We start from the raw sequence: 27,851 nt of genomic DNA on the forward strand, positions 1-27,851 counted from the left end.
TTTCAGCAGAATAGGAGCAACTGTTGGCACATCAACTGCCTAAGTCAGGTTGTAGTATTATTGAGTTATATTATTTTTCTTTTCGCGTTGACTCAAAAAGATCATTGGCAATAGTGTCTTATTTTTGTTTGAGTTGTCTCAATATTCAGCCTTCTAGCGGAGATTTTTTTCACAAATCATTAGTTTTTGAATACTGCTTAGTTTACATAAAGTTAAACTTTCTTTTTTACTTAACTTCAATTTTGTCAAAAACTGGCGTTTATATCTTGGATCCACTTCTGTAATAAACAACTAGTTTTTCAACTTGGCTCAATTATGCCTAACTAATTTAGGAGAGCCACTATGAGAGAAATGCAGCGTTCTAGTAGTGTGATTTGACTTGAAGAAACGGTAAAGTTGCATGCGTTTTACCGGCCATGAGTTAAAAATCGTAAAATCAACAACTAATGGTTGTGTCAAGGTAGACTATAACCAAGTGCTGCTTGCAGATAGTACTTCCAATTTTTGTAAGAGGACCATTTAATAATAATAAAAAAAAACAATGCGTCTAAACGTAAGTGTATTTACTAGACCTAATGTAAATAATTTGCAGTTTTGGGGATACGGGAAATTCTTGCATTTACACTTTTCTAATAATAGTGAGATCCTTCTAACTAAATATTTTTTCTCTTCTTTCGGTAAGACAGTACGAAAAGAAGCCTTGTTTCAGCCATCGCTTCAATTTGAAAAGTACACTACTCTCAACATTAAAAAGCAAACAGAAAATAGATCGATTCGAGCTTGTATTCCATTTCTTGTCAGGCAATACTACGAAAGAGAAATGGCTGTGATCTTAAATTCTAACATACATAGAATTAGAAGAAATCAAATCTACAACATGATCACCCAAGTATGAAAAGATTACAAGGAATGATCAGATTTGACAAAGTTCTGAATACTGGCTTTAAATTGAATATGATCCGCCAAGGAACTGGCAGAAAGTACTCTGCTTCCTAGTCTCTTAAAAGACAGCGTCACAAGAAATCTACTTTTCTCAGCTTCCGGAGGTCAAGCTAAATGCTTGAGGATTACTACGATTGATCTTAGCCAAAAGGCCAAGAAAGGTAGAAATAGTTGAGGATTACTATGGCTCCTGCTTCTTGCTTTATCTCCTCCTTGAATCTGAAGATCCTTTACTTCTTGCCTTATCTCCTTCGTCAAGCGTTGACTTTTGCCTCCGTTGAATATCTTCAACATATCGACGCCACAAGGATTCCCTATCTTTTCTTGCCATTCTTGAATATCTGGGATCGGCTTTGAGTAGTTGTTTGGCTGTTGACCAAGAATTTGCAACTGTTTTACCATCTTCTGTCTCTCGTGAACAAGCTTCAACAGTTATAACCTCGGCTAATAAAGTTTTGAACTCTTGTGCACACCGCTAGAAAACCAAATATATAATATGAGAATAAAGATGAATTACCATATTCTTGATAAACAATGAAACAGATAAACTGCAAGAGGGGCCAAACCAAACAAACGTACACGCGTCAGTTTGAATGATGAAAACTGCTAGTAAAGCATTAAAGGGAGCTACATGACACTTGTCTCTTTAGTAGGTTTTAGGTACTTTAACAGCAATATGACATATTTATTGCAGTCAAAATCAAATTAGATTTGGGAAAAACGAAGGAAAAAAAAAAAAAAAGAGAGCAGACAAGCCTAAGTGAAGAGCCTTGCCTTATAGGTTAGGCCGGTCTTCTCATCATTCACGCAATTCCCCCGTCCATCGAGCATAAGCGAAGTCGAGGGATTTCCGCCTCACTAGTGTCTGAGAGTAAGCAAGCTAACCTTCATTCAACAGATCTGTGGTTGCTAACTCTCAGCCACTTGTTAGGAGTGCAGCTTGATTACGGGGGAATCAATGGGAAGGAAAAATAATGTTAGATTATTCTATTCTATTTCCGCCTTTGGTAAGACTTGGCTTTTTTTCAAGGGTATGTTAAAAACCATCGTCTTTTTTTTTTTTTTAATTTTTAATGACACGGGAACCCCCAACTGCTACCCTTCGGGTGCGCACAGGGTAAACCCAACTCCTGTGCAATAGCTCACAAACCACACAGGAGAGATAACCCGCACTAGGCAAGCCCGGTGAGACAAGCTAGACCCAGAAGGCAAATCCCCTGTTGTCGTAGGCAGGGGGTTTCGAACCTGAGACCTCCATTATGAAAGCCTCATGCTCAACCATCGTCTTTTCTTTGTTTGTATCACCGAGACACCAGAAGGGCCAGCAATATGTACCTTGGGAGCCCCGCCCCATTCAAATAAAAATAGAACGAGCACCTATGACTAAGGCGAACGGAATGTCGACCACAGGGTGAGAGAATCTTATAATACGAGTCATTAAACTTAGTCATTCTGATCAACATGCTTTTGTGCTAGCTTATGAACAAAAAGAGCTTCTTGACCCTATGAGATACGGGTAAAAACAAAACAAAATTCTATGAAATTGCGCAACCTCATGCAAGCAACTCTGATTAGATAATATTAGCAACTCTTGTAAGTATCATCTTCCCCATGAAAACCAGATAAGAAGGATGGCATAACTTAAAAAAGAACATCAGTAGTCATCTTACCTCATACAATATTTTCACATGTTCCCGAAAGAGCTTTTCCAACTCAGACTGATCCAAATGAGGATTAGCTGCACGTCCTTGGGGATCCTTCTCTAATTTAGGTTTTGACTCTGTCCAAGATGCCTTGCGTGCAAGGTAGAAGGATGTTTTAACAATTTGAAATAGACATCTAAAGAATAAAATGGAATGACGTTCGTTCACCACATAAACAAAATTCTTCCGTACTTCATCAGTAAAAGTAAAGCCAAAACCCAAGAATTTTTAAATCACATAAACTGATGAGCACCAAGGAGCAATGCTATTTACTAACAGAGTTAAATGAAGGCAAACACCTTGTGTAAAGATGGATGGAGCTTTGCAGCCAAAAAAGTTCTTTCAAATTTTGTTTCTGAATTAAGATGAAGGAAGGTAAACCATCTACAAGCTTATTAAGATGAAGCAGAAGTTTTGTTTCAAGGTTTTCGAACTATCCAGACAAACTGTCTAATCAAGTAATGGGGATATGATACATGACAAATGTTCTAACATATTTCCTTGTAACAGTTTTGGGGTCTTTACAAGACAATACCTGAGGATCCTTAATTACTTCAACCAGCAGGGCTTGATAAGATTCGACAGCTTCCTTTCTACGAGCTTTCAACCGCACCCTCTCCACTTCTTGTTCTTCTCTTTCTTTACGTTTTCGCAAAGCCCGTTCTCTTTCTTTCAATTTATCCTGAAAGCGTCAAGCAGAAAATCATACCAAATATGGAATCAAACAGAACCTCGTGTACACATTCTAAATTTGCCAAAACTTCAGACCGTCCAATACACACACATATAAATGCATATAAGTAAAATTAATTAAAATCACAAAGAATCAATTTTTAGTTTTCTAACAGAATCAACATAACAGAGAGAATCAGAGAGAGCCCTAAGGCACAAACACAGCAGCTCGAATTGGCAGAGACAAGAGACAACCATTTAATAAAGACCAATAAATACAATTATACTACCGAAAGAGGTGACCTATGCAACATGTTAAGAGGTGTTAAGAGTCTCATGTTGGTTGAGGGTATGAGTTGTCTTCTTATATGGTTCGTAGCAATCTTCACCCCATGAACTAGCTTTCGGGTTTTAGTTAGGCACAAGATCCATTTTCTTCCAATGAAGGTTCAGATTGGATTCCAGAAATTTCTTCAGGAACTTGGTGCATTTGGATTCATGCGAAATAACAAAAGAGAGAGAGCGAGAGAGAGAGAGAGAGAGAGAGAATTAAGAATATAGGGGTTTAAGTGTTAGTCCGCTCAACAAAAGGCCATTAAAAGTTCCAACCCCTATATATAATATGTGCGTGTGGAGAGAGGGAGAGAGGAGGGGGTGACAAGGAATTAGCCACATGTTAAGAGTCACATTTATGTGTCATCTGCACATGTTGAGTGCCAATTAAGCTTTACAGTATAACTAGTTACGTGCTAAATAAATAAGAGAGAGAGAGAGAGAGAGGGGGAGAGAGAGAGAGAGAGAGAGGTGAAAAGGAATTAGCTGGAGTCAAATCTTAGGTGTTATCTGTACATTTGAGCGCCACATTAAGATTTATGGTATAACTAGGTACGGGTAAATAGGAAAAAATTTAAAAACCCAATATCAGAAAGAAAGTTAAGAGGTACCACATAGAGAGAGAGGGGGAAGGGGGGGTTGGGGGGGTGGGGGTGGAGTTGACAAACCCAAAATGAGATATCAAGATAATACATTTGGATTTTGGCGAAATTGGAAAAGAAGAGTATTCTCACCTCTTCATCATGTTTTGCTTTTGCAATTCGTGCAACTTCCTGTTCAGCAGCCTTCAGTTCCGATATATACTCATTGAATAAAGCCTCTCTGTCTTCATGCTTAACAGACTTATAACGAGGATCATTTCTTAAGCCATCCTTCACCTAATATCAGCAGAAAGTTGCAACTTAGGGAGGGAGAAAAAGAGAATTGCATCTACCCCAGGAAAGGGAAAAGAAAAGCTTAAAGTAAACTTGAAATAGAATATTCATCAACACAAGACTAAAACAAGGGCAAGCATATTTGTCCTTCATGAGCATTTTAAGAAATGGACAACTGCAAGATCCATATTACCATTTGAATTTTGGAAGCACAACTTCCATTGGTTTTAAGGAGAGACGATACAGGACCGATTGAGAAAATAAAACAATGTACAAAAGAACAAATCATTTCTATCTTGTTGATTTGCAGACATGACATTCATCATCTAATTCAAATGGATACAATTCAATATTTGACTACTATTTTAGTTCCAGATAGCAAGATTTTTAATTCTATTATTCCATTACGCCCTTTCTTTCAAGTTGATGCTACCTTTGTTTACCTTCTAAGGAAAAAACTTTGATTTGGGCTAGTATATTCAATTGGAGCTTAAAATATAAAAAACATCAAAACACAATAAAGTATGTTGGTAAGTGAGAAGTGCAATCCACTAAACTTATTATTTTGGCACTGCCCAACATGTTTATGCCATTTGATTTAAAAGGACGAGCTTCTTGTTACGGGCTCCCTGTCTTAGGAAAGTCAACTATTATTTTGGCACTGCCCAAAATAAACCTGTGCCATTTGATTTAAAATGACGGCTTCTTGTTTTACTTCACAAAGTTAAGGAATTATTGAAATTTGATGACATTTTAGACCTTGAGACCAATTGGAGCTCAACATGGCATGAGTTTTGAAGAATGATCCACCGTATTAAGAACATGAAGGGAGGTCTGTTGAGGAAATTAAAAGGAAGTTAAAATGTAACAGAAATCGAGAAAACTAAATGTTGCAGGTGCCACATACTACTCTAAATAGAATAAAGCAATAAATATTATAGCTTTTAAAGCATGCCAATGCAGACTAAGCAATCAATTTGCAAGCAAGTAAAAATATCTCCAAGGAAACTAGTTATATTGATATTTTCTTATCATAACAGCTCAACACATAAACCTACCTTTGACCACCGCGTATTTAGAGTAATATCTCCTTGTTCTCGAAGCATCGACTTGAACTGAGATACAGCAGCAGCACGTACAGCATGAGCTTTTTCTTGAGCTGCTTTCCTAAGCTGAAGCACCCTACACAGTAAGTACAATCTTGCCTAAACAACTGGATCATTAGAAAAAGAAATGGGAATACATAAAATCACCCTGGGATTGCCACGAATCAAAAGGAAAAAGAACAAATCCAGGCCAGTAAAAGAATAAGATCAGAGAATGATACATCAAATCATCCTAGAATTGCCACGAACCAAAACGAAAAAGAACAAATCCAGGCCAGCAAAAGAATAAGATCAGAGAATGTTAACTACAGTGATTAGTCCTCCAGCGACTGAGCATAGTTGCAACACAGACCTATTAAGGCTAAGATGAGAAAAATATTAGGAAATAAATAAGTGACATTAGATTGGACCAGTTGACCAATACCTCTCATTCAGCAGCACTTCCCTCTCCTTTCGATCTAAGGACTCGAATCGTGGATCATGACCCCATTTCTTTTTGAATGATTGATAATCAGTATCCGCGTTGATATCCTGGACATAAGTTCAGCAAGCAGTGTAAGCCGGTAAAGTTTTCATTTTCAAATAAAAAGTTCAACATCAGTTGGGAACAATTTACTCCATTCTCCCTTAAGTGAATACTTACTTCCCAAGGAAAGCTCTATCATATATTACATTACACCAAACTGTTTATAATGCTTTCACAATACACTGGCTCCATCACAAATTCCCCCATTTAAACCTTAAACTATTACACTTTTAATCTTGCCAAGTAGAACTTGGACAACTACCTTAAGCAAATTAAGTTTTAATCATGCCAAGTAGAGATTAGACATTCCACAGTGACGGAAGAACTAGTGGAACAATATAGTGAGATTACACTGGAAAGAATTAAAGAGAGCTAAGTAACAAGATAGACCTCCTTTGCTTCTTCCAGTAATTGCTTGAAACCCTCCACCGCAGCTTTCTGCGCTGCCCGTTTCTCCTTTCTTTCTTCATCCGCACGTGTCTTGACATAATGCTCAAACAGAGTTTTTCTAGCACTGTAGCTTGGAATAGCCTGGACAGGGAGAGCCACTATTTAGGAAGGTAATGAAGAAAGCACCACAAATGAGAGATGGAAAAAAACAGCTGATAACATGATATGCGCATGCATGATCATATGGTAGCGCTCCGAACCTGGAAGAGGACTAGATATTAAAATAATATATCATGAATAGACCATCTAGTTACTGTCCCAGCTTGTAATTGGGGGTCTGTCTGGGCAGAAAGGAACCAGAGATGTTTTGAGGGCAAGGAATGCAATATTCAGAATTTTAAAAGGAATTGTTTAGGTCTTTATTATTTTGGTGTAAAAAGGAATTATTAGCACAAACTGAAGATATTTTTGATGTTCTAGGCAGTTTGTAAGCATCTAAACATATAGGGTTCCATATAGTAAGTGAACTACTTTTGAGGGGGACTACAGAGTTTTTGGTGTAGCATACCTGTTGATATTAATATAACTGTTACCTTTATCCAAAAAAAAAAAAAAACAGGTAGTTACTCTCACAACACGTGAAGTGATATCAGAAAGTTAATAGCTAGCAGATAATCGATGTTAATTAATGTAGTTTCCGTTAGAATGTCCCACATTGGTTGGGGGTATGGTTGTGGTCTCCCTATGTGGTATCTGACAACCCTCACCTTATGAGCTAGCTTTTGATTTTTGGTTAGGCCCAATGTCCATTTTCTTAACATGGTATCATCGTGTCAAAGCCAGATGCATCAGGTTCTTGGTTTATCCAATGTTGGGTTGTCCTCTATTAGTTGAAGGTATGGTTGGTAACCTCATCAGCCCATATCAATCAAGGGGAAAGAACACAATGTCACCTTGTTTGACTCCAGAAAAACCTTTTGGAAAAAATAATCTACGGCAAATTGAAAACTGATGGTGTCTTCCGTGTTACAAGGGAAAGGATGCACTTCTCTAATAAGGCAAACAATGCATGAGAAAAAGCTTCTCTAAAGAAGGAAAAGGTGGGTTTCACGTTTTGGAGCAGTAAAAGTCTATCTTATGAACATCTTTCCTTTGCAACAAAAATAAAGAAGATGCAGTAATTATCACTTTGAAAATCCAAAAGTCTCTATGTCATCAGTTTGAAATGGAGGCATTTACAAGGCTACAACTACAAGTTTTGACAATAAGGCTATTTGTATACTATTTGCAACTGAGATGCACTTTGTTCACATGAGCATACTCTTTTTTTTTTTTTTTTGAAACTACATGAGCATACCCCTTTTAAAGCAACAGATCTCATCTACTTCTTTTCCTGTCCTCTCCACATATCGAACTCTTCTAATCTCACTTTTAAATTTGGTTTGTATCTTTCGAATTCTGTCCACTTTGAATGACCAATAGCTTTTGACAGAAAAAAAGAGACCTCTAGTTAAATGGATAATAAACCAAAGTGAACCACCTAGTACCTAAGCATTGAATTCCCATTACAGTTACCACATACAACCCAAAAAAGCACTGCATTCCTTGAGGATGGAACTCATACATTGCTAAAAAGGCTACACAGTTGGCAGACGCAGCAAACTACAGACAATTAAATTCACAAAAATAAGCTCATGCAGTCTAGGAGATGTACGATTTATAGAGATAAACCTGTCTTTTAGGAGGTGAAGAAAAGGCCACTAAGTCCCACATAAAGTCTTTAGTTTCAACGAACCTTAAAGCGCGGATCAAACACTATTTTTGGTAATTCCTTCTCCCACTTTGAGAATGGTGCTATTCCACGTTCCTTCAGCATCTCCTGGAAATTTCACATGCATGCATACATTTAGACTAAAAAGGTGACACACCAAGCAAAGATTCAACTGAAAGCAAGGGACAAAATGATGGTATGCCAAAACACCATTGTTAGGGTACTTACAGCAAAGAAGCTAACTGAACAACAATAAATGAACCACTGGTTATTGGGCAAGGGACCTCAAATTTTCCGAAGTTGTAATGAATTTTAATGTATAGAGCATAAGCTTAGCACTCACATTCACTTTGGGCCCAAGATTTTAAGGTTTTGGCTTGATATCAAACACAGGTAATAACTGCAGCAGATGGTAGGTTCAACCTTTCTGATAAAGGTCGAGAACAACTTAAGAGGACCTAGATGGTTGAAATGATCAACTACCTCTTTCGAATTCACTAAGTGTAAGTTTGGATGGAACGGCTTGCAGAGGAAGGGCGAGATATAAAAGATGCTAAATGGTTTTGTGTCTAAATACCTCCATTTCATTCCTTTCATCTCTCTAATTTTATTTTTTTTAAATATGGGTCCGGGCCATTTCTTTCCAGTCAGAAACAACAGATAAGTCATCAAGCATAATCATTCAAATTAAATACTGAAAGTTTGTCTATTCCTTAGCCTGGACAACTTATTGTCTTCCCATGTCCATTAGCTTGGAACTCGATTTGACAACAAAAGTAGGCGCAGATAAAAATTTCATGACAGTTAAATCTCAACCTATGACTAATAACCAAAAAGATAAATGAAGTTGCACAGTTAGTAATTAAAATTTTCGTCTGCAGTCCAAAACTAGGAAGAGGACAAGTTGAATCATTCCAAAAGCAAGCTGTAATAGTAGGAGGCTTGAATGTATCTGCATCTATGGCAGATAGCTAAGATGAAAAGCAAGAGCAATCATATTATGAAGGACTGTAGCATCAAAATAGATAACAGGTCTAAATACCCCAAATATAGCTCAATCCATAAAGATGTTATAGAGCAAGCAAGCAAATCCGACATGCGGGGGATCCTGTGGTAATATTGCAGGATATGAGTCCCCTATTTTGGTTGCATAACCTCAGCGTAGAAGAGTTACAACACACATAAAAGAATGAACTTATGAATAGAGCATACCATTCAAATGTAAATTTCTAGTTCTAACATCATCGCCATTAATGAATCCAGCTTAACCATTCATCTGGAGCTACTGCTGATTTTATTCTCGATCTGTTCTAAAGAGGAATACCAGTTTTTACAAGACATGACAGTTTTTTTCCACAGATAGGTCCATGCATAAGCTAACAAAAGTGTAAGATGAAAGTATCCAAAGAAACAGAGAGTTAATGCGAAGAAAATTATCAAAGCGCATCAGTAAGTCAGTGAGATCTCGAGGTGGTTCAGAGTGTAATTTAATTAGTTAGACGAGCCCCATATGCTTTTTTAATCGATAAAAAAACCTACTCTGGCGAACTGTAAGTAGTAAAATAAATTTCAGGTTGATATAACTCTGAGGAGGTCCTAACTAGAAGTTTGTCTAGATGACAGATTTATTTCTGTAACTTCCCAGATGTTTCTCACACTGCACCACCACATTGCAGCCCAAATTTAAGGTCTAAAAAGGGGAAGTCCGGTGCATTAACCTCCCGTCATGCACGGGGCGGGGGAAGGCACTAAGACTCATATGCTGCAGCTAGTCAACGGACACCAAATTTACACTCCATAGATCTATTCTCCTCCCAGTGAAATCTCCATTTTAAAAGTAGAGCTAGGTTTAAAATTTAGATTTCTCAATAACCAATCTATCATTAGGTACAGTCCAGCACTCCCATCTTATCAATTATCAGTCTCTCCTGTTGGAAACGTGTCTTCACACATGGTGAGCATTCAAATTGCTTTTTCACAGATAAAGAAACAGAAGCAGTTCATTAAGGAAGCCAGAAATGTTACACAGCTATTACGTAACAAGCTTTTGCTACAAAGAAAGCTCATGAATCAAACTGCACTGAGTCTAAATGAGAGGATAAGGACAAAATAAAGAGTGGACCACATCAGAGAGAAAGTTAGCATAACATTCACCACACCACATATAATCCTACAAATTGATTGAAACACAAAAAGTAACAAACACAAAAAGAGAACCATTGAAAAGAGAACTGTACACAGGAAATAAATAAGCAGTGGAAGTGCAATATGGACCCCTGTAAATGTATCTTAGATTTCCAGAAAAGGTCATGTGCAAAACTTTTGTGGAGTCTTTACAAAAAAAAAAGGGAGTAAACGGAAATTATAAACCTTGGACTCTTAAGTTCATCAAGAGAGGCTTTAGTAATTCGTGGTGGGGTTAACACTAATAATTCAAGAAACTAAGCTATATCTAAAAGGAGGTTTAGACTTAATCGCTTCCACAATCCACACCACAGCAAATCATGAGCTCAAGGAACATTGAAGACAAAGGTTTTTAATGTTAGCACTGAGATGTAGGTGAAAAGGCATGGGCCACGTCTTACTTTGCTGTAGAACATGCAAATATCAAAATAAATTGTTTGGGCAAAAAGTCAAAATAAACTACAAATATAAACAGGACCAAAGTAAACAGATGAATGTACCTGTATAAGCATAAAACTTATGTAGGAAATAAAATCATGAAAAACAGAAAACTTTCATGAAAAACAGAAAACTAGACTTGCTTATGAGGTAGCAAAATCTCCAAAAGCGAGAACAGAAAAGAGACCTTGAATTGGATGATACAGTCCTCTTTGGTTGGTACACTCTCATCATCCTCTGAATCTGAAGAGGACTCGGACATATTGCCATTGTCATTAGCTTCTTTTGACTTCTCTTTGCTGTTTTCTTTTTGTGGACCTGTGGTTGTAGATTCAAGTACTTTTGACCCATTTACTTCGGATGATATTACTCCTGACGAGGCTGGGGCTGGTGAAGAAACGGCAGGCAGAGCACCAGAATCCATTAACTTCTTTTTTACAAGATCCAGTGCAGAAGATCCTGGAACTATTGAAGGTCTTAAAGTAGTCGCATCACGACCACCAGTACTAACAGCAGGAATGCTCAAACTAATAGGAGCAGATACTTTTTCAGTTGACTCATTTTCATTCGGCGTTGACGTGGATTGAGCCTGCAAAGCATCAGCATCATGCTTCTTTTTCAACTCAGTCACCTCATTAGGAATTTGCCAGCTGCTTAACTGGGTAAGAAGGCATCCAAGGAGAAAGGACATTAGAAAAAAGTAACAGCTAAATTTACAATCTTTGAACTAATTCACCAAGTAATCAGTGCTAGAATGTACAACTCACTTTTATCATTCATTACCTATGTATTTGTTTTTTGTTTTTTTGATAAAGAAAACAATTTTATTAATAATAGAAAAATCTCCTGTATACAAACAGCATACCAGAAAATGCATGCCGAATGAAACAAATGAATGAGTGCAAACCTCTAATAAAACAGAAGAATATTTATAGGAAAAAGAATAAGCTGATTGATCATACCTTTGTTTTTGTGTTATAGTAGTATTTTTGTCCATCATTAGTAGCAACCAATGCCCAATCTGTACCAGCCAACTTTTCCCTGATTGTAAGTGAACAAGTTGGAATGGTTAATTGAGCTGGTAAAACTTGTATCACCATTAAAGATACTTGCGAATAAGAACCAACACAGATCAATCAACATTTTTACGAAAAGAAACTTCCATCCAACACAAACTGATAAAACCAAAGGAAAAAGACACCTGATTTAAAAAACGAAAGAAAGAAGACCTGGAAGATCAAGCAATAAACTCATCATGCAATAGATTTACACAATGAAACATGAGCGGTGAAACTCCTAAGGAACAACTGCTACTCTGACAAGAAGAATTGGGTAGTATTCTGACACCAGACAGGCATGAAAGACCAAAGAGAAGTATACTACTTAATGATGGCCAGTCCAAATTTTTCTACAATAGAGCCCCTTCACAAGACAACCTAGGCTTATACATTCAACCAAATTTTCTTGGCAGTGACAGAAACTCCGAGAGAATTCAACTTGATGCAATCCATCATTCTAACCCGTACCAGTATTCAGTAGATGAAGAAGCCAACTCTATATTCAATTATAAGGGGATATTTCTCTTGCATATTGTTGTTCAGGTAATTACCAAGGCAAGGAATGAAGTTTGATGTATGTGCTATTTACTGGCATCAATCGAAGAAAAGAAAAAATAAAAGCCAAATCTCAGTTCAAAAGGTACACTTGCTTAAGACTTGCTCTAGGATCTTGCTGAACTATGAAGTTTAACACTGTTTTAATTAACAAGGATAAAAGTTAGCTATAATTAGTTATACTGATCTTATTTGACGCTTGTAATTTAACCTTTTTGTAGAACATACTTTGATTTTGATAAAATTGCCTTTTTGCTGAACATTCTCTATTTTTCTTTGCCTGGTCGTATCCAGGTTGGTGGTCCATTATTTAAATTTTTCTCCATTGGATTTCAAATTAAAATGTTCTTTGCAAAGCTAGAATTCATACTTTATGTATGGCACACAACCCTCCTCAAAGTATTAAATAGAACATTACATATGTTCAGTTGTTCACATAGGACTAAATAGGTAATTAAGAAGCTTTAATAATGTGTTCCTGCACTAAGACGGTGCGGTGTATGTGCAAGATTACAGTTGCAAAAACGCAGTCTCTACGCGAAAGAAGATCGATATAACTTATCGCAGCTAATACTTCAACTGAAGAAAACTTAGAAAGCTTAAGGAAGGAATGTGAAGCATACAATGATTGGACAGAAATTTCAGACCAGAAAAAGATGCAAACTGTGAGCACACCTAAATTGAAGCATAATACAATGGAAAGAAACAAAGGAGAAGCATCATGAGCAGACGCTCAAAATCATGAACCCTAAAAATCTAAGAACGAAAGAAATAGCAGATTTTTCACCGGAACACCAACGGTATATTGAGCTCACAAAAAGATTCCTGTCTCCATATTATCCATTATCATTCATTTACATTTGAGGGGTAGTCTTTTCCTATAGGCTACAGATCCAGTATAATTTGACCAAGCTCAAACGTGTTCACCAACATAAATAAATACAAAAGGGACAAGTTACTGAACTCCCACTTAGCATATAAAGTTCTTGTAAAATATTTATATTCTTGATATGCATTTTTTTTTAAAATTGTTAACTGTATCTATATTTAATCCTGATCAAAACAGTACATAGGTTGTACTGAACCATATTTACAAAGGTATTCCTACTTTCTGAGATCCTACGCCTACATTGAATCTAATACACCGATGATGGAGACTGTATCATTGGAATAGACCTGATTACAACAGAAACATAATAACATAATACAATTCAGCTTGATTTTCTGCATACTATTTTCTACATTTTCAAAACACCTAGAGTTTCTCTCCTTCCAGATTTTCTGCATAATAATATATTCTTAATATGCATCGTTCCAATAGACCACCATTTTTGCTTGTGCGCTTGAAGAACATCACATGTATGCAAATATTTACTTAAGCAGTCGGACCATGTAGAATAAGCCATAAATAAGAAGGTACATTCACATGAATAAACAACTACCGTCAGTCCCAAACAAGTTGGGATCGGCTATACTATATGAATCCTCACAGACCATGTTACTTCATTTAATACAATACAATGAATTTATTTAGAAGCACAAAATACAATAGTACAAGTAAAGAACTTATAATACTATTGAAATTTACCATGAAACCGGAGTTGGCTGCGCAGCTACTTTGCCAGGCTGCACCAGAAGGGGAAAAACACTGTTGTCATGTGCTATGAAAAATAATTGACATGCATGGATAAGTAAAGTGCGTGAGAAATAAGCTTTAATGGATAGAGGGAAAATAGTGCCAAACTACGTCACAGCCAGATTATGTAGTTAAATTTCACTAGCAATGTTAATATAGATAATGCAATTAAAATCAGTTTAAAAATTAAAAAAAAAAATAGATAATGCAATTAAAATTTCTAGCACCACCCTGTAGCCAAGTTAACCATAACCAAGCCAAAAAGTTATCATCTCAACGAAAGTTCCAAACTCTTGCTTATTCTAGACCACGATAGTCATCACCAAAGAAGGCAATAAACTGTGGATGGAGAAGTTCATTGGGGTTTGAGGCTTTGGAAAATGCAAGACTAGCAAATCACAGAGTTGCAGAGTTTGATCGTGTTGCTCCACAAACAAAATATTTCACAGTTTAGCGTTGATGTTTGGAGGTGACGGAGGGCGATAATGGCATATTCTCTGTAAAGTTTACTATGAAAAGCTACTGTGTAGGGAGGAGGCAAACTTTCCTTATCTCTTAGTATGGATTAGTAGGTTACCAAGGAAAATGTGTTTCTTAACCTGGCTAGCAGTGAGGGGCCTGGTTCTAACGGCTGAGACTTTCAGGTAGAGGAGAATTACATGAGTTAGTTGGTCCTTCCTGTGTAAAAGATCGGGAGAAGATTTGGATCACCTCCTCGCCTCTCACATTGTCAGATTGCATCTCACTTGTGGTGGGAAGTACTGGGATAGTCTGGCCTTCAATAGGTGATGCCAGACACAGTTAAAGAAGCAATGTTTAGCTGGAGTTTCAAAAGACGGAAAAGAAGACGCAAGGCATGGAATGTCGATCCACTCGCACTTATGTGGACTTTCTATAGAGAGAGAACTAGGAAAGCTTTTTAAGGAATAGAAAAAGACTTTGTACGTCTGGGGATTAGCCTCTTTTCCGTTATTGTTTTTTGGTGTACCCATGAAATTTCTATAAGCATAGAAGATTGAGCGTCTTTCGTAGAGAACCATATCTTTTTCTGAGGTTGCTCTACTTTTTGTTATACTTCTTGTATACGGGTATTCAAAAACACCCATGAAATTCCTATAAGCATAGAAGATTGGGCGTCTTTCATAGAGAACCATATCTTTTTGTGAGATTTCTCTACTTTTTGTTATACTTCTTGTATAAGGGTATTCAAAAAAACCTTCGAATAATTCAGAAGGGAAGAAAGATTTGCAAGTAAAGATTGTCAAGAGTAAAATCCATGTACAAAATTTTCTGAAGAAGATACATTTATCAGAAAGAGAATCAGAAGAAGAAAGATTGATGCTACCATGAGAAGTGGAAAGGGAGAAAAAACCTCTAGCTTCTTTATCACCTGGGTTTCATAAAAATGGAAACTCTAATGGAAGAAATTAGCGTTCTCATGAGACAAAGAAGATATAGCTCTTTGATTAAAAATAAATAAACGGAGAACTGCGTGCTGGTGAAAGCATTTAGGCAGAGCCCTGACCTAATTATCTTGTGAGAAATTAGTACTAGATTGCCATTACCCATTTTCAAATGAAGAAGACACCTATTCATTATGCACATGCTTAACGCTCAAAGACATAGAAATGATATCCTACCTCTCCCCTGAAGCCAGCAGGTTTCTCATAAGTAGATTCTCCTGTCAAAGAATTATAGTAGTATATAGCTCCTGTTTCAGTCCGGTGAGCAGTCCAGGTCTCCAGTTGTTCACTGGTTGAAGCTCCTTCTTTTGTGTTAGCATCATTTACATGCTTACCACTGTCTGAAAAGGGGAAAAAGGAAACACAATGCCATGTGCTGTGAAATAAACAATGGATAAATGGCAAGGATATCATGAAAGAAAAGATTCCTCTTAGCAGGGACTATATGCATACCAACTCCAGGAGGTAACTCTGGCTGCAACCCTGAAGCATGGTTTGACTGACTAGCAGTAATCGGCACTCCAGGTGGAGCTGCCACTGGGGCAACACCAGGAGGCCGAGTGTCAGGCGATGTCACTGAAGAGAGTGGCGCACCAGTAGCTGACAAAGGAAAGGGAACAGCAAAACCTGCAGGATATGATGGAAATGGTGGTCTTAGCATGGAAGTGACAGGTGGAGGCTGCAACCAAGGTCCCTGGTGAGATGGAGCCATAGGAGTCGGAGAAAGATAGGGAGAATATGTATGTTGCTGAACAGATGGATTGGCCAGAACATGACCAGGAGGCACATTGGGCCTTAAGGGTAGAGAAGGACCTCCGGGTGAGGCTGTAGCAGTCACATTGGAAGATGAAGGCATAGCTAGACCAAGACCAGGAGGACCAGGCGTAACAGGACTTCTAGGCACTCCTGCTGGAACCTGATATTGAGGTGTGTGGGGCATTCTTACATTTGGAGAGCCCATATGAGGGGTTGGAAATGCAGTTGCCGAAGAACCAGAACTCATATGACCGGCCTGTGTAACAGACTGCATGATAAAAGTTGCAGAAGTCATTGCTCCCATTTCCTGTGCAACGTCAACCCTTCTATTCTGCAACTAGAATAAGACCAATCAGTAGTGAAATCATGATCAATTGTTTCAATTTCTCACAATAGAAAATGCTCTGCATTCAGTTTATATATATATATATTAGACCAGTCTTTAACAGACAAGCGTCAGGCTTTATGCTTCAAGAGACACAGCGCTTAGTAACACATACTGGTTTCATTGTTTGATCTGTCCGCACCATCTGAGGACTGCCATTGAAAGATATGTTTGAACCACTTAACCGAGGGGCTGCAGGTGCTGCATTTCCAGGTATGAATGAGCTCAACCTTGTGGACGCCAGAGGAAGAGGAGGCTGTAATGATGCTGCAGGAGATGCATTCTTTACATCCCCAGCATGATCAGGAGCAACAGGCTGCCACAAACAGATAGGTCTTGTCAGACGCGCCAACGCCAGCAAAAGGAAAATTATGAAAAAGATAGTAGCACTCTCTAAAAGACACATGGGACAATCCTAGGAAAATCCATGAATACAATTTTCATCATTAATGGGAAGGTCAAGTGCCGCAAAAGATGACTCGGACTTCAATAATGCAATATCCCAAATACAACAGTGCAACCCACACACTTGCCAACAGCAGCGGATGAGGAGAGCAAAGAGTAACAGATAATTCAAAGCAGCCCGCTAAAGAACACTACACAAAGGACATTCCGAAAAAGAAAAGAAAAAAGCAACATAGAGGTGATTGAACAGAGCAGCCAACTGCTTTAAAAGCTAAATCACACATGGAGAAATCACTGAAATATAACTCTAAAATATGGTACCAGAACGGTAAAAGCATAAAGCAAACAACGACTTCAAGCATTGTGGATTTGTTAAATCTCGTCTTCTTAAGCGATGCACAAAATAAAGTGCAACACCGATAACTACCTTTTTGTAATTTCAAAAAAAAAAAAAAAAAAAACTATCTTTTTGTAGATTAGCAATCTTTAACTGTCCTTATGAATTTCTATGTAATTTGATATTTGATAATAGACAGCAGTTATCCTCTTCCTGAATTGGAGGATGCAATTCTAACCAAATGAAACCCCAGGTACAATGCGAAGGGTATCTAGAAGCAATTCCTAAAACTTGTCAGTTATTCATTTCCTTAAAAAAAAAAAAAAAAAAAAAAAAAAAACTCCTCTCCAGTATTTGCCACTGTTTTGCAGCCCTTAACATACCTTCCAATATATGGTTCTCCTGTATGGACTTAAAGCACGCATCCTAAAATGCACAGCATGCTCCTCTACAATCCTAAATCCTATGATTTCCAGCTAACTTCACTTACTCTAACTCGGATAATTGCAGGCTTACAAGGTCAAAGATTCAGCTGCAGGCTTTCACGAGCAGATCCAATGTTAATTTTTCCATTGGACATTTACCTGGGCTAATATACCACATGTTACACAAACTGGCCACTATTTGGCATGGCCACGCAATAGAAAACAGTAGTCTTTGTATGACATCTAGATGTGGAATATTCCCAAAAGTATCCACTGACTACACGTAACACAATCTGATAATACATATGAGCCAAATGTATGATGTAATATTACTTTTTTTTTTAATCAAGTAAGAGATTTCATTGATAATAACAAGGCCAACTTGGCCATATGCGAGCGGTATAACAAAGAGGATGTTCAACAAACAATGTATGATGTAATATTACTGTCATCAATAAGCAGAAACTAACCCTCAAGGTGCTAGACGAGAACTGTGGGCCACTGGAGAAATTGTTATCAGTTTGTGAAATGTTGTATGAAAATGAAGAGCCAACATTTGCAGACTGGCCAGGAATGGGCGGTTGGGGTGATGCTGAAGAACCTGCAGAAGTTGATGAAATGACCTGCAACAAAAAGCCAAGTCATTCAAAAGTGTCTCCGGATGAACCACTATATCTTCCAAAACCCAAATGTAAAGATTGACTAACAGGACTAGAAGACGACTGTTGAGAGCTTCCAGAAGGTACACTAGCATTCATATAAGAGAAAGAAGCCCGACCAGCATTATATCCAGGAGGGGGGATAAATTTTCCTTGGGCAGCTTCCTGAGTTGAATCTGCATTTGGAGTTGAAGAGCTTGTAGTTGGTTCTCCAGTTGCTGAACTCATAACAGATGTCTGTGAACTTGAGGACTGCATTTCCTGGGGCAGCCAAGCTGGGGATGCCATTTCACTGCAAAAATTACTTGAAGAAATAAAAAGTGTGATCCTCTATTACTGCTTCTTTGACATAATTATTTTGCTTTCATTTATTTGGTTGGCGTGTCATGTTTTATTTCAAATTTATGTACTTGTAGTTTTTCAGTATTAAAAAAAATGTTTGTCTTTCAAATTTAAGAGAGGGAGAGAGAGTAGTTACAGGAAAAGATTAAGGTCTTCTATCATAATGGACTGCAATGACAAAGGAAATACATATCCACTTAAGAAGACACTGCAAAGGAAATACATAACCACTTAAGAAGACACTCCCTCTGCTGCAGCGTGGTTACTTTCAGCTCCCTAGGGTTAGACTAACTCATATGATTTCACAAAACACTTTGAAATGCAATAGTATGCAACTTCTAATTTCCACGAGGTTTCCAAGTCTCTAAAAACATATTTTCAAAGAGACATTAGATGTGGCTCACGCATAAAATTGGCCAAATTGACCCTCATTTTTCTCTCTCTCGAACTCACTTTATGCAATTATAATGTTCTATATCCGATGTTATCTTTATATTATATCCATATGAATAAATCAATTAATTGCGCCTCAAATTTGAACTAGTAGAGGTTAACTATACGAGTTCTCTATATCAATTCCTTCTATTTGGACCTCCTTTTTTATAATGATGGTGTTCAGGTTAGCTTGCACGCACTTTGACTATTAAAGGGCATCCTGGTGCATTAAGCTCCCGCTGTGCGCGGTGTCCGGGGAAGGGCCACCCTGCATTTCTGCAAGAGGTTCTTTCCACTGCTCGAACCCGTGACCTCCTGGTCACATGACAAAAACTTTACCTGTTACGCCAAGACTCCCCTTCGACTACTCTACCACGTAAATGATCCCACCAACACAAGTACTGGGTAACTCTGCCCGCTGAAACATAAGCAAATGAGAGAAATTAGGAGTGTTTTTGTCTTTGATGAGACTTGAACCATGGTCTTCAAGGTTTGCACTCACTTCATTGACCACTAGGCCATACCCACAGATGCACTATTTGGGCCCATTTTGTTCCACAACTAAACAATTGGAGTATAAATTACTCAGTGTCACTTTCATTGATAGCATACGTACTACGTAGAGCTTTGAAAACCATAAAGGCATTTGGCTTAGAGATGCAACATAAAGCATGTAAAATATTTTTAAAAAAAAATGGTTAGGGAACCGTTATAAGTCCAGATAAACAACATTGAAGTTAACAGTACTAAGCAAATGAAATACAAAATAAAGCTCCACGTCTTATATTTAATTCTTCAATCCCTGTTTTCCACTCTATCAATTTGAAAAATGCTGTGAATTTAATTATACAGTTCCATACGAAATATTTTATTCAACAACATACCCACTTACCCAGTGTATTTTCACAAAGTGGGGTCTGGGGAGGGTAGAATGTACGCAGACCTTACCCCTACCTTGACAGGTTGAGAGGCTAATACAAAATATTTTATTCCTCGACTACAAATTAGTTTGGGTTTGGCTACATGCGTCCTCTATTTTCCTTCTACTCTATTCAGTTTATTTTTATATTATGTGCATATGAAATTGGTATTATAAATTACTCCTGTCACATAAGCAGAGAGATAACCTTTAGGGCAACAGCTTGGAGATGTAACATAAATGTAACACCCCGTACCTTTAACCTAAGCTTTGACCATGATCCTAGACTTAGAAAACCAGATAAAGAATGTGAGAATTGGAAATTTCCTCTTCAGTTGTAAGATGGTGGTTTACGCCCATGAACAGTGACCGTATTTCAGTATATGGCCCGTATTTCAAGTCGTAAACTGGTACCAAAGATTTCTGAGCATTCTGGAATTTGACACTTAGAGGTTACATCGTTAAATACGGACCGTATTTCAAAATATGGCCCGTATTTCAAAACGTATTTGGAATTTGGGAAAACTTCCTTGATGAAAGTTGTAGAGCTTTGAAATACCTTTCCAACGGTATATTATGGAGGCCAAACGGACATCTGTGCAAAGAGTTATGGTCATTTTACTGAAGAGATGCAGTGCAGTCCATACGGAATACGGACCGTATTTCAAAATACGGCCGTCTTTCAAAATACGGCCAGTATTTTGCTGGACGTAAAGTTCAATTTTCCAGAACAGTATATATTCGTCCATATCAGTTCAAATCATTATTTTTCATTCCTCAAGCCCTAGAACGACCTCCTACCCTCCTCCATCATCAAGAACACCAAGGTAAGTCTGCTCTAATTATTCCAACTGAATCTAACATATACTCTAATAATCTAAACAAGAAATCATCATTCCTAAACTAGGGTTTTCAAGAAAATCCATCTCAAGGTTCGAGATTCAAAATTTTGGAAATCTTCTTCAAAGTTCAACTCTTTAATTCAAGTTTTGGAGCATTACCAGGTATGTAGAGTTACTATCTACGTGTGGGAACATCATTGTTCTTCCCCACGCCTCATAATCCATAAATTATGATTCTCTACTAAAACTAGGGTTTCTACACCATGTTCATGACAACCCTAGGTCCATGTCCATGAATAGATTTTGTATGAATTGCTATTATTCTATCATTGTGTTCTTAATAAGATTATTGAGAATCAGTCCGTAATCCATGAAAACCCATATCTTATATTCCATGGGTTCTTGCATGCATGTTTTTAAATAAAAATGCTTATTTCATGAATATCCTACATGTCTACAAGTGTTCATGCAATTGTATTATATAATTACCTTCATGCCATGATTCAAGATACATACATGCTAAATACAAATTATTTCATGAAACCACGTTTACAAGTTATTTCGTGAAATCATGATTACAAGTCATTTACAAGTTATTTCGTGAAATCATGATTACAAGTCATTTACAAGTTAATTCACGAAAATCATGGGCTTCTTAGCCAGCTATATCATGTTCATGTTTTTGGGAGTTGCACGAATTACCGAGAAGGCTCAGATAGCCCGAAACTATGTAGCCACCGTAAGACAAAGATCGTTCCGCCCAGTTAGGACGATTCCTTAATTTTACACTAAATGGATCCATCAAGCACGACACCACCTCATACCCTGGCAAGGTATGGGGGCTCTACTGATCCGGCCAGGTACCAGACTCCACGTACCCACGTGGTGATATTATATCGTAGGTTATGAAATGCTCTCCCTACCTACCATGTTATACTCATGCTTTATATTATATATGTATTCATGTTCATGCTCATAACCAGGTTTCAGTTTCAAGTTCAGTTCTTATCTTTATTACTTTATGTCCCATGTTATTTCATTCAGTTGCCTTACATACCAGTACATTCAATGTGCTGACGTCCCCTTTTATTGCTCGGGGGCCTGTATTTCACGATGCAGGTACTGATATACAGGATGACACATCTGCTCAGTAAGACAGCATTCGTATCAGCTTATTGGTGAGCCCCATCTCATTCGAGGTTTAGTCAACTTTTGTTTTATGATTAATTATGCATCTAAGGTATGCTGGGGGCCTTGTTCCAGCAAGTATGTTTTCCAGTCAGACTCATGATAGAGGTTTCATAGACTAGACAAGTCATTTATGTTATATCAGACATTCGGAGTCGTATAGCCATTTTGGCTCATTCATGTTATTTCCGCACTCATGCTTAAACAAGTATTTTTATTAAGTATTATGACTTACTACGTTTTATAAAGGCTCATCATGCATTCACATTATATTCTGCTCATGTTATGCCTCATGATGATTGAGCAAGCCATGTGGTTCGCTCGGTCACATGCAGTAAGGCACCGAGTGTCGTGTTTCGCTCAGGCCATGGTTCGGGGCGTGACAATAAAGCAGCGAGATAACAACCTGAGCTGCATTTAGAGCACCACTGAAATCCAGTAACAGAATGTTATGATTTCAGTACTAAGTGAGCTTATTTCTTTATGTGGGGACGAGAAAACCTAAATGAAGCGCGGGAGTTTTTTTTTAGAATGGTATATTATATCCAAATGAGGCACAGGATTTTATCAATCAACTATGCCTCATCTCGAACTAGTTAGCGTCCTACATGTCCATTCAGTTCCACTTAAGCTTACTCCTATTTCTCTCTAACACTGGCAATTTAAATTAAACTTTAAGGCAATGAAAGGGGTTTCCAAAATCATACACATCCTTCTCATTTGGTAAGGCATGCCAATTGCCAGGACTCTTAGAAACACTACGAATTAAAGGGCTTTATCCAATTTCTACCAACACCCATTTCGAGTCCCATGGCTGTAGTCACTATACCAAAACCTATGGCCATATGACGGATGCATAGTTGTTTCTATTCTTTATGTACTAAGTAAGCGAGCTTAATTCTTTATGTGGGGATTAAAAGAACCTAATTGAGGCTTTTGTTACCAGAGCTCATCAATCAATCAATCAACTACGCCTCAACTCTAACTAATTGGAGCCCTACATGTCCATTCAGTTTCTTTCGAGCTTATTTTTCCCAACACTGCCAAATAAGGTGGGTATCCAAAATCATACACATCCTTCTCATTTGGTAGGGCATGCTAGTACTTCCTAACAAACACAATGGATTAAGGGCGTGTTTGGTATGGAGGAAAATATTTTCCAAAAAGCGTTTTCAATTTTCCCATTTTTAAGGAAAACAAGTTCCTTAAAAATCACAAAAATGACTTCCCAAATAGAAGTAGGGAAAAACAAGTTACATAAGTGACATTCCAAGATCATTGTCTCCCCCTTACCCACTCGCCACCCCCAACCCCCCACCACTTCCATAGTGTTTTATGTGTTGCTAGATTACGTATAAATGCTCAGTCACCAACACCCATTTCGAGTCCAACAACTAGATTTATAGTACCTATACCCAAAACCTATGGCCATATGATGAATGCATAGCTGTTTCTGTTCTTTATGTACTAAGTAAGCGAGGTTAATTCTTTATGCGGGGATGAAAAAAACCTAATTGAGGCTTTTGTTACCAGAGCTCATCAATCAATCAATCAACTACACCTCAACTTGAACTAATTGGAGTCCTCCATGTCCATTCAGTTTCTTTCGAGCTTATTTTTTCCAACACTGGCAATTAAGGGGGATTTCCAAAATCATACACATCCTTCTCATTTGGTAGGGCATGGTAGTACTTCCTAACAAACACTACGGATTAAGGGTGTGTTTGGTATGGAGGAAAATATTTTGCGATATAAAGAGAGTAAAAAGGTGTACCTGTGAACCGAAGAGTGAAAGGAACTAAGCGAATGGTTGATTTAACGAAGAGAATAACATGCAGCGCAGTGCTCGCAAGGTGTTCGACAAAAATACTCAGAGAGGAAATGAAATGTGAGAGGGATCAAGGGCTTTTTTTTTTTTTTTCGGGGGGTTTATAGGAAAATGGAGAGGAAGATTTGAGGGAAATGACCGTTTAACCAAGCAAAAAATGAATATTCTTGTGAATTTTTTTTTATTTATTTATTTTTGTTTTCCTCCCGATGTCTGGGTAAAGGAGCCCGACAAAATAGGAGTTTGGCCATGAAAATCAAATATTTTTCACTTTATTTGGAATTTGAAGTTGGAGTTGTGTTTGGTTATAGTTTTTGCAAAGAATATTTGGTTGTTTGAATGTACTAAAACTAGGGGAAAAAATAGTGAAAACATGATATTAGGTATTTTCCGAATTTCAAATACAATTATTTTCATGATCGAACGCTGATTTTGAAATAAAATGGAAAAAAATCCGGAAAAAAATGAAAAATTCTCATGGCCAAACGGATCTTAAATCACGATTCGTGCTGGAAATTCCTCATTGGGATAAAACACTCCCTAACAAAGGCAACTCTGTACATTAAAAGTATATTAAAAATTTTAAAAGTAATTTGTAAATTATTACTTGTACATAGTCATTTGGTTTGATATTTCATATATGGAATCAAACCAAGTTATTAATTTTTCTCGCTTTCCTTCATTTTATTTTATTTTCTTATTATGATGAATGTAGTGGTCAAAGTTACAAGTGTCCGATGTACAATCGATCTAAACCAAGTTTATAATCTATAATCATATTGGGCCGTGTGAACACGGGCTTAGATTATCTACTATATATACAATGACTCTAATATTGCGTATGATCATATGGCTACTACTAACCTACATTTTCTAAGTAGAAACAGATAATGTGTACATTGTTGTCTTACAACCTTGGGTTAGATATCTTACGGTGTAGATGTGATCTCCCTTTATTGTTTACATAATTTCTTTAATTAAAGCCAATTTATTTAGTTAATACTTCCAAATTTATTGAAATATCAATTAAGATCATATTTGTTATGGTAAGAATCCTTAGTAATGATAAATTAGGATGAAAATGTTGTTCAAGATCATATGGTACTACTAACATCTACTCCCTCCGTTTCAATTTACATGAACCCATTTGACTGGGCACGATATTTAAAAAAGAGGGAAGACTTTTGAAACTTGTGGTTCAAAATAAGCCTTGAAAATTTGCGTGATTGTAAATCATTCATAAAGTGAATTTTTTTCCAAATTAGGAAAGAGGTCATTTATTTTGACACGGACTAAAAAGGAAATAGATTCAAACAAATTGAAACATAGGGATATTTTATAGGAAAAGAGAGATAATGTGTATAAGAATGTGATCTCTTATGATCACGTGTTAAATCACTCACGTTATAGATAATAATATCCTAAATATTTTCATTATTTTTTATTACAAAGTACGTTTTATTCTTAAAAAAACATTGAAATTTATTAAATCAAATTACATTTTATTCTAAATCCATCCTCTGGTTTAATTTGTTACCTTATCCGGAAAAAATATGTCAGGAAAAAATACTGGGACTCCATGTACTAAATGACAAAAAGCTCAGGAAAAACTGTTGACCTCCTAAAGTAAATGTAAGACTTCTGACCAGCTTATATGTTATATAGCACTAGATGATGAAAGCCCGTGCTAATACGGGCTCAACACAAAAAATAGTAACACATTTTTTTTTACTTTATTTTAAAAAGAATGATATATTTTTATGTTTAGAAATCATTTAATTTGAAATTTCTCATTTTACTTTTAATGAAATGATTTAAATCTACACAAATATCTATGACTTGTTTTAAACCACAAGTTTCAAAGATTTTCCTTTTTTTTTTAAAGTTCATGCCTAATCAAACTATGTCACATGAATTAGCCAAAAAGAGTACCTTTTAGTAATATAATTATGGAATTTTTATTATAGAAAGTATTATAATTCAATTAATTGAAAATATTAATAAATTATTTTACTTAGTCCGCTTCTCCCATATATGACTTTCCTGGTTTGGTTCTCCAATTGAAAGATTTGAAATACACCTTCTCCGATCGAGTTTTATGCCATCAACTCTTTCTACTCAACAACATTGGAAAGCGCTTTCATGTGTGCTTTCCTTAAATTTTTAAGTATAGACCAACTTCATCATTTTAAGAAAATATGTGTATACATTTCTTGACCGTTTATATTTTGTCTTCTTAATGTTATTCCTCATTATTTGTGTGAGACGTATGTGTCTAAACTTATACCAAAAGGTATAAGTTTAAATCTTTTGGTTTTATGACTTCTTTAGCGGTTTTTGTGTTCAATTTAAATCGTTATTTTTTTTTAATGAATTTCTCTTCTTTAAATTTTCTCTAAGCGTACCTTTACTATCTTCTGAACTTATTATCATTATTTAAATGTCGTTTTTTTTTTAATTTTTACTATTGTAGAAGAGTGGGCACCATCTTAATTTTTTTTTAATTATTTTAACTATATTAGAAGAGTGAGTAGACAACGATCCAACCAACTCTTCTAATATAGTAGAAATCTGTTCATACAAATAGATTCAAGATTTAAACCAATGGATATATATAGACATACACATATATATAGATACTAATTCAAAATTTGAATTTTATTGATGGATTCAGCAGAGGTTGTTACCACCAAAACGCAATACACTTTTTGAAATTTATGGGTTCGAAATTTAATAATGGTTGAGATTTTAGAAATTTTATCATATGTACTTATACTTCCTATATCAAAAACTTTAGGTTCAAACTATTCAGTAATTATATACCGCACAAAGATGTATACATATCATAAATTTTTATATAACTGTATATAGTCTAAAGTTGTGTTCGGTATGAAGGTGACAAGTGTCTGGCGTATATAAAATTTTAACTCGTACTCCGTCAAATAATAGTATAGAAAGATGTCGAACTCACAGAGATTGGTTTATCTATTCTACAGACGTTTCTTGTTTTAGTTACTATTTGAGAAAATCAGAAAGAGTTGAGTTGTGAGTTAATTAACTAAAAATACGCAATAGAGCAATGGAGATATTTTTTTTTCACAAATATAATAAAAGGTGTTGGGATCCCAACTTCACTTGATATTTCTATTATAAAGTAAATGCTCTAATCTTCAGTTTCTATTTCTCATAAATGTATAAATGCCTCTCACGATTACATTTATATATTATTACTTAAGTTGAAGGATTAATTGCACTCCTCTCGGTTATACAAATTAATTATCAAAATAGTAATATTAAAGTACCAGAAATATATACTTGAACTGAAACATGCTCTTTATATATAGTAAGTCCCTTTCGATTACCTTACTTGCTATAACTAATTAATACACTATCCGCCTCTCTCGATTACATATAAGTGTAAAAATAATTATGACATAAAAGAGATAGATGTCACTAAATAAATGTTATCATCTATCAATAAGACAATTAACTATGTTACTTCTTCCGTTTCTCTCGATTACAGAATTAGTAACAATTTAATTGGTAGTATAAATTAAATAAACGTTAACAAATAAAATAACATTTAACTGTAAAGCACATAAAAGTTAAAAAAGCTTCGGCTCAAGATGTGAAATTGAGGAATAATATCTACTATTATATAGAAACATCAAGATCCGC

The 27,851-nt window shown here is 36.5% G+C and overlaps 1 protein-coding gene across 5 annotated transcripts; it reads right to left on the minus strand.

Moving 5' to 3' along the window:
- Positions 1-767: 767 nt before the first annotated feature.
- Positions 768-24,278, minus strand: LOC132613476 (pre-mRNA-processing protein 40C). Of its 5 annotated transcripts, XM_060327495.1 has the most exons (18): positions 24,120-24,273; positions 19,736-19,814; positions 18,668-18,911; positions 18,431-18,583; positions 16,909-17,109; positions 16,106-16,745; positions 15,830-15,993; positions 14,142-14,179; positions 11,903-11,981; positions 11,128-11,598; positions 8,343-8,426; positions 6,548-6,688; positions 6,056-6,162; positions 5,584-5,707; positions 4,385-4,528; positions 3,181-3,327; positions 2,613-2,735; positions 768-1,417 (listed from the first exon to the last, which is right to left on the minus strand). In XM_060327495.1, exons 3-18 carry the CDS (start codon positions 18,905-18,907, stop codon positions 1,145-1,147), a joined length of 3,129 nt encoding a protein of 1,042 aa, XP_060183478.1. In that variant the 5' UTR covers positions 18,908-18,911; positions 19,736-19,814; positions 24,120-24,273; the 3' UTR covers positions 768-1,144. The 5 variants fall into 5 exon arrangements, with proteins under 5 accessions (XP_060183478.1, XP_060183481.1, XP_060183477.1 ...); XM_060327498.1 differs by lacking the exon at positions 19,736-19,814 and having other exon boundaries at positions 16,106-16,739; positions 24,120-24,278; XM_060327494.1 differs by lacking the exon at positions 19,736-19,814 and having other exon boundaries at positions 24,120-24,278.
- Positions 24,279-27,851: the final 3,573 nt, after the last annotated feature.

This window comes from Lycium barbarum, chromosome 10, assembly GCF_019175385.1.
Source record: "Lycium barbarum isolate Lr01 chromosome 10, ASM1917538v2, whole genome shotgun sequence".
Lineage (NCBI taxonomy): Eukaryota > Viridiplantae > Streptophyta > Magnoliopsida > Solanales > Solanaceae > Lycium > Lycium barbarum.